General features: G+C 40.9%; 1 protein-coding gene across 2 annotated transcripts in view; it reads right to left on the bottom strand.

Annotated features, from left to right (window-relative positions):
- Positions 1-11,740, bottom strand: part of LOC122548964 (SWI/SNF related BAF chromatin remodeling complex subunit C1a) — a 223,669-nt gene that overhangs the window by 175,267 nt on the left and 36,662 nt on the right. For both annotated transcript variants that reach the window (XM_043688000.2, XM_043687999.2), the window contains exons 5-7: positions 10,856-10,948; positions 6,218-6,287; positions 5,205-5,274 (exon numbers count right to left, since the gene is read on the bottom strand). In XM_043688000.2, the coding sequence (XP_043543935.1) occupies positions 5,205-5,274; positions 6,218-6,287; positions 10,856-10,948 (233 nt within the window). The remainder of the gene's footprint in view (positions 1-5,204; positions 5,275-6,217; positions 6,288-10,855; positions 10,949-11,740) is intronic.

Below are 11,740 nucleotides of genomic sequence, written 5' to 3' on the forward strand. Positions count from 1 at the left end.
AAGGTTTGATCTTCTTAACATTTCTCAACAGGCACCACCTAAATACACAACTAAAATAACTTCCTTATTCAAAGCACCTATTAAACAGTGACAGAAGATTGAACATTGTGAAGACTGGCCATTATTTTCCGGGCTCACAACAAGCACCTAATGCTTTAACAAAAAAAAAACTCCTCTCCATCAGTGTTTTTCCAAATGATTTGGCTTCCACTTACTGACTTGCTCAGCAAAGGGGAATCATTGCCCTAAAAAACCGTTGAAGTCACCAGTTAACCTTCACTATTTCAACAGTGCTAATATCACCAACAAACGTTCAGTGAATCCAGAATCCATGGTAAGAAAATTGAAGCCCTACAGTGTGGAAACAGACACTTCGGCCCAAAAAGTCCATACCGACCCATTCCCCTACTATTCTACATTTATCCCAGACTAATGCACCTAACCTACACATCCTCGAACACTATGGGCAATTTAGCCCATAGGGAGGAAACCCACTCGGACACTGGGAGAATGTGCAAACTCCACACAGACAGTCACTTGAGACGGGAATTGAACCTGGGTCCCTATTGCTGTGAGGCAGGGGTGCGAACCACTGAGCCACCATGCTGCCCATTCAAGAAGCAAGGGTGATATCATAGAATACCAACAGTGTGGAAAAAGATCATTTGGCCCAACAAGTCCACACCAACTCTCCGAAGAGTAACCTGGCCAGACCCATTCCACCACCCTATTATCCTACATTTCCCCCTGACTAATGCACCTAACCTACCCAACCCTGAACACCGTGGGCAATTTAGCGTGGCCAATTCACCTAACTGGCACATGTTTGGATTGTGGGAGGAAACTGCAACACCGGGAGGAAACCCACACATACACGGGGAAAATGTGCAAACTCCACACAGTAACCAGAGGCTGGAATCAAATCCTGGTCCCCTGGTGCTGTGAGGCAGCAGTGCTCACCACTGAGCCAGTAATATTTGAAGAAATGCTTTCTGCAGTAGAAGGACATGATTAGGAGCTTGATATATGGCATTCAATTATTCATAATACACCAGCAATGCCAAAGAACCGATTTAAAAATTTTAGTATGCGCGCTTACCAGTAAATACTCCAATTTGGGAGTATAACAGCTTTCCAAAACTACATTAACATCTAAAGTTACAGATCCCAGCAATTATCTTCAACAGCAAAAATATGATGCATGTGGCTAGTTTCTAGATTTATAAACCTTCAATGTTTAAAGCAAGAAGAGTAACCGCAAAAGTAAAATCTGAAATACCTGCCTGTTACTTAACGAGATGGAAATAAGGGGACAGTAGCAACATACAGAGCCAACCCCATAAAGGGGACAATTGTGCAGGAGTGAAACCTCAGTCAGAGTCAGCTTTTACAAATAACTGTTGCCAATGCTGGCTTGGGTTCAATTGAACTTAACTACTGCACATCTCTTGCACTCCCCATTCCACTGTCAGGACAATTCTGCTAAATGCAATTACTATCACTGGACAACAGTTCCTTGGAACTGTCAAGCAATTACATTTCAAAAGGATTTAAAGGAGCACTGTCACATGAATCAAACAGTCCAGGAAACTATTGTCATACTTAAAATATATTCCTGTTACAGTATAACACGTGGAGCTATAGAAGGGGGATAGAGTTGAAAAGCCATGATGATTCCTCTGACAAAAGAAATGTACCTTAGGATAGCAGTACAATTTTTAAAACTTTTCTCATCTTTCCAGTAATACAAGACCACTACATTGGTCTTCCCAGCAAATAGTGATGCCAACTACCTCCACAATATTTCTAAAACTTCCATGGTCATGACCTGTGGATTTACCTTGTGATGTCCTTGGTAGCCTGTCTTTCCTGTGTACTATCTTAATGTCTGTAGAAGACAATTTGCTTTTTTGCAAACCCATTATTTTCTTTGAAAAAAGGTAAAGGAAGAAACAGATCTAAATTTAAGTCTAAATCATTAATAGAAACCAAAAACACCAAGTGACCCAAAGGTGAACCTTGTGGAACACAAATGGAAACTACTTTCCAGACCCCAAAAATATTGGTTGACCATTCCCATTTGTTTCTTGTTACTGGGTTGATTTTGGATCAAACTTGTTACATTCACTTATGTAACATGGGCCTGAACGTTTCATAATGGCTCGCAATGTGTAGTTGACAAAAGCCATGCTAAACATTCACTGAGACAATAGCCACTGTGCAGCTCTCATCAAACCTCAGGGTTACTTCCTCAAAAAAAAAATCTTCATTTATTATCTTGCCTTAAAAAGGCACTGACTCTTAATTCATCCTTCTTTTCCAAATAACAGTTAAGCCTCATAAAGCAGTCTCTTGGGTACAGTCAAAATTATTTACTGCACTCTATGTTAGCTTGCAGTGATTCATGACCACGGATTGGATTGGAGATTGAGCAGACTGGACCCTCATTCCAAAGAGTTCTGAAGAATGACTAATGAATTCACAGAAATTTACAAAATTCTGGTCAAAAACCAAGGGACACAAGACAGAAGGGACACACTGGATGAATTAATTAGAAGTAGTCTACAATGCTCAAGGAGAACATGGGGAAAGGATATAAAAAATTACAGAAAGAGGCCATTCAGCCCTCTGAGCCTGCTCCACCATTCTATACAATAACGATCATCCAACTCAGTACCCTGTACCCGCTTTCTCTCCTTATACTTTTGATTCCTTTAGACCCAACAACCACATCGAACTTCACAAACAATCAAATGTCTTGGCCTCAACTGCTTTCTGTGGCAAGAGAATTCTACAAGCTGCATGACAAAGTTTCTCCTCATCTTCGTCTGAAATGAGCGATCCAATATCCTTTGTCTGTGTTCCCTAGTTCTGGGCTCCCATTCATCAGGAACATGGTTCCTGTGTTTATCCTGCCTCCTATACTGCAGGAATTTTCTTGATTTCGAGGATGCCCCCCATCATTCTTCTGAACTCCAATGAAAATTGTCATAACTAATCCAGTCGCTCATGTCAGTTCTGCATCTGAAGAATCAGTCCATTGAACTCCTTCCATGTCCAGAACATCCTTGTCAGAAACTGAAACCAAAACAGCACTCATATAGTCTCACCGAGGCCCAACTGCGCCCATACTTGAATTTTCTCATCATGAAGACTGACATGCCATTTGTCTTCTTTACTGCTTGCCCCATCTGCATGCTTACTTTCAGCAACTGGTGTCCAAGGAAATCCACATCCACTTTTTCCCCCCCAATCTACCACCATTAAAAAAAAAATTGCCATTGTTTGTACTGCCAAAATTGATACCATCACACTTAACGACATTGTACTTCGCTTGTCATGCATCTATCCATTGATTTAACTTGTCCAAATCACCATGGTGCATCTTTGTATCTTGGTCACAGTTCATCCTTCCACCCAGTTCTCAATCATCTGCAAACTTGAAGATATCATAGTTAGTTCCCTCATCTAAAGCATTAATACACATGGTGTTCGGCTGTGGTCCAAGCACTGATCCCCATACTATCCCATTAGTCACTCGGAAAAAGACCTCTTTGTTCCTTCTCTATTTCTTATGTGCCAACCATTTCTCTATTCATGTCAATACCAGCACCCATAATTCATCTCTTATGTCAGACCTGATTTAAGCAATCTTCTGAAAGGCCAAGTAAACCATACCAACGAGCTACCCTTTCACAACGCTACTTCAGCGAGGCATTCGACCAGGTTCCGCACAGTAGACTGATTTACAAAGTTAGATCACATCGAATACAGGGAGAACTAGCCATTCGGATACTAAATTGGTTTCAAGGTAGCAGGCATAATGTGGTGTTGGAGGTTGGTTCTTGGACTGGAGGCCTGTGACCAGCAACGTGCCACAAGGATCGGTACTGGGTCCACTGCTTTTATCAGTTAAATAAATGATTTGGATGTGAATGTCGGAAGAAAGGTTAGTCGATTTGCAGATGACACCAAATTTGGTGTTGCAATGGACAGCAAAGGTTATCGAAGAGTATAATGGGACCTCGATCAAATTAGCCAATGGGCCAAGGGATGACAGATGGAGTTTCATTTAGATAAATGTGACATGTTGAATTTTAGAAAAGCAAATCAGGGCAGGACTTGCACACCTCATGGTAAGGTCTTGAGAGTATTGTGAAACAAGGAGACCTTGGGGTGCACTGTCATAGTTCCTTGACGGTGGAGTTGCATGTAGATACGATAGCCAAAGCAGCATTTGGTATGATTGCCTTGCTGGTCAGTGTGTTCAGTATAGGAGTTGCGAGGTCATGTTGTGGTTGCACAGGACATTGGTGAGGCCACTTTGGAATACAGTGTTCAATTCTGATTTCCTGGCCAATGGAAGGATGTTGTGAAACTTCAAAGGGTCCTGGAAAGATTTACAAGGATTGTTGCCAGGATTGGAGGGTTTGAGCTCAAGGAAGCAGCTGAATAGGCTGGAACTATTTTCCCGGCGCATCGGATGCTGAGGGGTGACCTTGTTCGAGGTTTATGAAATCATGAGGGGTATGTATGGGGTGAATAGTGAAGGTTATTTTCTCAGAGTAGGGGGAGTCCAAAACTGGATGGCATACATTTAAGATGAGAGGAGAAAGATTTATGATCATAAGACTTTGGAGCCAAAATTAGGCCATTCAGCCCAGAGTCTGTTCTGCCATTCAATCATGGCGGAACAGTTTCTCAATCCCATTCTCCCACTTTCTCCCCATAACTATTAATACTCAAGGACCTGTCTATCTCAGTCTTAAATCTACTCAATGAAAGGGATACAAAGGGCAATGTTTTCAAGCAGAGGGCGATGTGTGCATGGAATGAGCAACCAGAGGTGGTGGTGGAGGCTGATGCAATCACATCACTTAAAAAGGCATCTGGATGGGCATATGAAAAGGAAGAATTTAGACAGATATGGACAAATGCTGGCAAATGGGACCAGATTGATTTAGGATCAATGGTCAGCATGGACAAGTTGGATTGAAGGTGTTTCTAGGCTGTACATCTCTCTGACCCTACTAGTGACATGCTCAAAGAATGCTAGTAAATTTGGTCAAGCATAATTTCTATTCCATAAATCGATGCTGACAGAGCAACGACACACTTGTTATGAGCTGAGTGACATTCTTTTGAAATAGAATCATACAGAATTCTATAAATTCTAAAGCAGTTCTCATGTCATTAACACATACCTATCTGGAAACATTCCCCAATGGACCAGGACTTGCTTTTCCCGCTTCATAACAGGTCTCAACCACTCCTCTGCAACATATAATCATTCAACTATTACACAAAGAGAAATATACACAGAGGAAAAGAGCATCTCAACGGTATTTTTAAATATCTTCCACACCAAAAAACAACTGAAAACTCTAACAAATGACAGGACATGCAAATACGTAAATTGTTTTTAGCAGGTGTATACAGAGGAACCTCAATTATCCAAATGCCAATTATCCGAAAATCGGATTATCCCAAGGAGATATCAAGGTCCCAATCGAAACATTACATCAAAGACGTGTTTCCAACAGTGATCGCGCCTTTTGTTCAGAGTGATTAAACAGACATTGTCTCCAAATAGCGGACCTCCCACCTTCTCTCTCCACACACTTTCCCTGGAGTTCTGCACAGGGGTGTACCCTAAATTCCCCCCTTTCCCACATAATCTCTCAGCGTTGCCCTGTACAGGGCAAAGGTGGAATCAGTCAAAAAGTTGTGGCTGTGTGGGGGGAATGTGGCTCTGGCTGTGGCTGTGTGGGGCGCGGGTGGGGTGTGTGTGCGCATGCGTGCACACACTATTTGGAGACTTACCCCGCAAAGGCAACTGCAATATTACTGGTTGTGTCCAGTCCAGCTGTCCCGGAGAGGGAGCGGTTGTGTACGGGTTTGGGGGAGCGGTGTTCGGGGATGTTTTGCACGGGGTTGGGGGTGGAGGGGAGGAGTTGGGGGGCAGTGCTGCATGGGGTTGGGGGTGGTGTTGCATGCTTCTGCAGTGTCCTGAACAAGGAGCAGACTTTAAAAACTCCCAGCCCCAGAGGATAGGCAATTAAATCAATTAACCGAATAATCAATTATCCGAATGAAATAGTGCCCGCCCATCACATTCAGATAATCGAGATTCCCCTGTACTTCGGAAGAAATTCTCAGTTCTGTAAAGTTTGATAGACATTGTAATGAACTTAGGTGCCATCACCATTTTGCTCACCTTCATCAAGAGAGTTCGGAATAGGATAAATTATATGGGAGGCTTTTGACTTGTCTTCTGTAATTGTTCCCTGGGTGAGAAATGTAAACATGCTAGTTAGCAGTACAAAAGGTTTGCTTGACATGAAGTGCATCTGAAGTATTGGGCATTTAAGTCTTCACAATCATACAAAGGAATGACTTCCATTAGTTCTGCTGAAGGATAGCGAGCAGTGCAGTCAGCTGTGACTCAGAGAGGATGCATATGAAGCTGGTGGGACTGTCCTGAATCAGGGGACGGTTAGAATTGCTTGGTAGTCCTCAGACTTAAAAAGATAGTAAAATAAATGGGTTGTGTAAATATAAAAGTAGAAAGGACAAGACAAAGGTCAATCCTGGGACTTATTTCAAGTTAAACAATAAGATGAGGTAACATTGGCACGAACAAGTAAAAGCAAGACCAATCAAAACTCAGAATGGTTCAAATGTAAATAGTTAAAAATCACACAATACGAGGTTATATTCCAATAAGTAACTTTCGCGATAAATTCTGTGTCTTACTCCACAATCACCTGATGGAAGGGGCAGCGCTCCGAAAGTTCGTACTTCCAAATAAACCTGGTGAACTATAACCTGGTGTTGTGTGATTTTGAACTTTGTACACCCCAGTCCAAGACTGGCATCTCCAAATCAAATGTAAATATCATTCATGACACGGTTTAATTCCATAATTGAGTGGATGCAAATGAAGCTCTTTGGCTCTAATTGTCTCCCTTATCTTGCTGTTCTTTAAAAGACAAAGAACAGTGTTTGATACATCTTTACTTAGCTGCCCAGAAGTAAATTACAGCTCCATGTGTCATTAATTTTCATCAATTGACACTTCAGTCGAAAAGATGAAATGGATTTCTCAATTGATCAATGAGGGCAAAAACATAAGTTTCCAATATTAATCTCAAGGTTGAACATGGCTGTTTTAAATCAGCTTTGCAGCCTCAACTAGGTCAGACAAGGAATAGTACAAGTCTTACCTCTAACTGGATCCTGAAATTCTTGGCCCATCAATGGCAAATCATTAAGACAAGGTGACAAAACCTCCTCCACCATAATTGTCAACACCAGTGCCCCACGAGACTGCACTCAGCCCCACTAATATATTCCTCATACACTCAAGACTCTGACTAAATTCCACTTTAACTCCATTTACAGGTTTGCTGATGACACCATCATGTAGGTCGGATTGCAAAACAGGATACAGGAAAGAGACTGGAGTGTTTAGGAGCAGTGAAAAGACAACAATCTCTCAATCAACACAGCAAAAAAGGAAAGGAGCTGGTCACGGTCTTCAGAAATTAGAGTGGAGCCTGCCTCTTTCTGGTGCTGAACTGGATGGAGATTGTCAAGAGCTTCAAATACCTGGGAGTGATGACCAACAATCTGTCCTAGTCCACCCAACAGTAAAGAAAACACAACTCCCCCTCCACTTCAAGAGGGGAACAAAATTCAGCATATCCACAAAGACAATAACAATTTTTTTCTAGGTGCACCAAGAAAGCAACTTATGCAGATACATCACAGCTTGGTATGGCAACAACTCCGCCAAAGACCACAGGAAATTACAGAGAGTCACAAACACAGCCCAATCCATCATGCAAACCAGCTTTCCAGCTATTAACTACATTGCTGCTGAAGGAGAGAAACCAACAGAATCAAAGACACCTCCCACCCAGTCATCCTCCCCTCTTCTGTTGGGCAAAAGATATAAATAAAAAAAACTTTTATTACATTATACAAACAGATTCAGGAACAGCTCCTTCTCTACTTTTATCAGACTTTTGAACGGACTGCTCAAATATGAATGGTGATCGCTCTCTCGCAGCACATTCAATGCTGCTGTAACACTAATCTGCACGCTTATGTTACCTGAAGCACATACAGAGCGTGCAAATCAACACTTTTCACTGTATCTCAGTACATGTGAAAATAAGAAAATTAAATCTGATTTCTCCAATTTGTGCATTACCATAAAAAAAAACCTAAACGCAAGAAACTGGGTCTCAATCGAACAGCCAAATCTTCTGGCAACTTACAACAAGACTGAAACATTTAAAAGAAAAAAGTCGCCACTGCAAGGCAGACTGTCAGACATACTAACAGCAAAGGCCACTATTCATTTTCCCAGTCTTTCCTGCTGAATTGATTACAACCACTGGCAGTGCCACCTGCAAGACAACCAAAAGCCAATGTAGTTCACTTGCAAACTTAGTGAGTTTCACAAGAGCATATGAATAAAAATACATCAGATCATAAATGATCTGATGCTCAACATAAATTTGGACATTTTTCCTGAAAAAAAAACCCAAACACTTTCAGTTGAGAGAATTCTAAAACTGTACCAGCAATCTTGTAGGTCAGAAAGTTGAAATTCAGTGTTCATCTGCTGGAGATTATCCTATTATAAAGTGGAAGCAGATGCAAAATGGATAATTTGCAGTATTTCATCTTGACATGGAAAATTATCAAAATCTCATTCCAGACTGCTACCAAACAGAAAAATACAATAATAAAACTAAATAAATCCACTACATAAGAAAATCACAGTTTCAGAAGTTAAGTTATGAGAGGCGAACTTGGTGAGACAAGTATATTGGTTTCCATGAGCACCAATGCAAAATGGGAACAATGTAAACTGCATACTGACAGACTCAAACATACAGCACGGAAACAAACCCTTCAATCCAACTTGCCCATGCCGACCAGATACTCTAAATTGATCTCGTCCCATTTATCAGCACATAGCTCATATCCCTCTAAATGCTTCCTATGAAAATACCCATCCAGATACCCATGACACATTGTAATTGTACCTGCCTCCACCACTTCCTCTGGCAGCTCATTCATACACGCATCTTTGTCTCAAAAAAGTCAGGAATACACATGGAGAGGAAACAATCCTTGACTTGTCTGAACAAGAGCTTTTGATCAGAACTCATCTGGAATATTGACAGCAGATGTGGGCATCAGGCCTTAGGGAATAGTCAAAAGGAGGAGCTCGAAGAACCAAAATGTTAAGTCTGTTTTGTTCTTGGTGTTGCAGGGCCTGATGAGATTTTCTAGCACTTAGTTTTGATTCAGATCTTCACTCTCTGTAGGATTGTGCTTTTGCCTTACTGAACAAACTTGACTATGGAAAGGCACAATACGTTTTTCCAGAATAATACTGGAGCTTAAAAGGTTTTATCAGGACCTTCTGTATTCTTCCATGTACATGGAGACATTGGTCATGTCAATCCACCGGCAGGAGGATAATTTGCTGCCAGCTTTTCATTTTATTACTTTAGAATTTTGTTTATCGAAGAATTCTTCCGGATGATGCAATTAACCAAGAATTTTCTGTTTCTGCAGTTCTCAGTCACTGTTTGTGCCTGCAAGATATCTGGATCAGCCCCATCCCATGATCACAATGTTCAATCATCTGGACGCTTTCATGACAAGTAATTTTGTTCACCGTGGGAACTGCCACCACAGCACCATCTGCAGGCAGACTAGAAACTGCAGAAGATGCTGAACATTAACTACCAAACCAAATGTACAAATCGATGTGTTACTGGAAGACATGTGACACAACAATTCTCCCAAATTGAATTGAAACCATTGCTTTTGTGCAGCTCTCTGCACAATTGTGGAACACATCGAAGCAATTTACAGCCAAGGGACCTTAAGAGAGCAAATACCTTGGTTATAAAGTTTGCACTTCAAATGCAGGAAAATTGAAACTTTCAATTGAAACTAAAATTGCTAAGTAGCAAGCTCCACAAAAAGTAACATGAAAATAATCAGATCATTTGTCCGTCAGTTCAAATCTCAAAAGAAAATAGTGACCAAGATATCAGAGATAACTGCCCTTCTCATTCAAAGTTATGATATGGGGTTTTGTTTTAAATTCTACCGAGGGGATAGGCAGAGGCCTCGGTTATTCACCTCATCCAAAATTTAGCATCTCAAACAGCAAAACATTTCCTCAGTTTCCACTGGAATATCAGCCTACATTTGTGCACCCAGGTCTGGAAGTGGAATTTCAAGCCACCACACAGCAATAATTGCAAAGAAAAAGACAGCAGAGGTGAAGAACTCAAGGGGTGTCTATACAGCCAAATGGTTTCCCATTATTACGTTCCATACAAAGTAGTCATTCAAAGTGGTGTCATGCCAAGTAATTAGCAGAACGAGAGGGGAAAATTGAGAACTTGACTATATTTAGCAATCAAATCAATGCAGAAGGGAAACAATTAGAGTGCAAGGTTCTTCGGACTTAAAAATTGAACTGATAGGCCGTGAAATTTCAGTTTTGTTTTTAAAATGAGAAGCTCAAGGAATAAACCACACCAAACGTCTCAGTATATTTAAGACAACAATTAAGGTGGAACAGAAGAAACACGTCATGAAACATTTTAACATTTCACTTTTTCTGAATAAAAAAGAAAAGCACTACGGATACAGTTCAAAGAAGAAACAAATCAATCAAAATACATATTGCAATTGTACAGTAAGGTTAACTTTTAGGTGAGACTTCAGGAAATGCCAAAATATTCAGTAACACAAAATGGACACAGAATGAACACAGTAAGTCAAACATATTGTTAAATCAAAAATAGCATACCTGATGCCTTTTAACAATATCTTTACATTTATTTGCCAGCTTTGGGTCAAGTTCAGATGGGAGGTAGATTGTAGGTCTTGTTAAACAGTTATTCTGAAAAAGAACATTTTGTAAGAGGTATTACTTGACCTGTCAAACATTAGATATTTTTGTTTTCAAAGTTTGTGCGAAGATTTGTAGCTCGGGTGCTCGTTGTTGTGGTTCTGTTCGCCGAGCTGGAAGTTTTTGTTGCAAAGTCATCAGTGCTTGGGAGCCTCCTGCGAAGCGCTTATTTGATGTTTCCTCCGGTGTTTATAGTGGTCTGTCCCTGCCGCTTCCGGTTGTCAGTTTCAGCTGTCCGCTGTAGTGGTTGGTATATTGGGTCCAGGTCGATGTGTTTGTTGATGGAGTTTGTGGATGAATGCCATGCCTCTAGGAATTCCCTGGCTGTTCTCTGTCTGGCTTGCCCTATGATGTCGCCTAGCCAGGGGACGAAACGTTTGCAACAAAAACTTCCAGCTCGGCGAACAGAACCACAACAATATTTTTGTTTTCTCCAAGGGTTTCAAACACGAGAACACAATAAAAGCATACCACCTAAATTAGTACTTCATGGAAGTTGAAACTTTTAAAACCTAATGCACTGTCCATTCATACTCCCTTATATCCATATCAGATGAGGTACAATTGTAAAGCTTGAAGATTTAGAAGTGCAGCAGTTCTCTTCATAATTTTCAGACTCTAAGTGGCCAGTGATATCACATGCTGCTTTCTTTCTGTTTTTCTACAACTGTATTCTGTTTGCAGATAGATGCTTTATCTCACTTTGTTTCTGTCTTATTGACTACAACCTCTAAATTTGTAGTGGTTCTTGGCCTCATTCTATGATATAATGAGGGCACAAGT

The sequence above is a fragment of the Chiloscyllium plagiosum genome, unplaced genomic scaffold, assembly GCF_037043375.1.
Source record: "Chiloscyllium plagiosum isolate Xiang-an unplaced genomic scaffold, Cpla_swu_hap1 HiC_scaffold_4, whole genome shotgun sequence".
Classification (NCBI taxonomy): Eukaryota; Metazoa; Chordata; class Chondrichthyes; order Orectolobiformes; family Hemiscylliidae; genus Chiloscyllium; species Chiloscyllium plagiosum.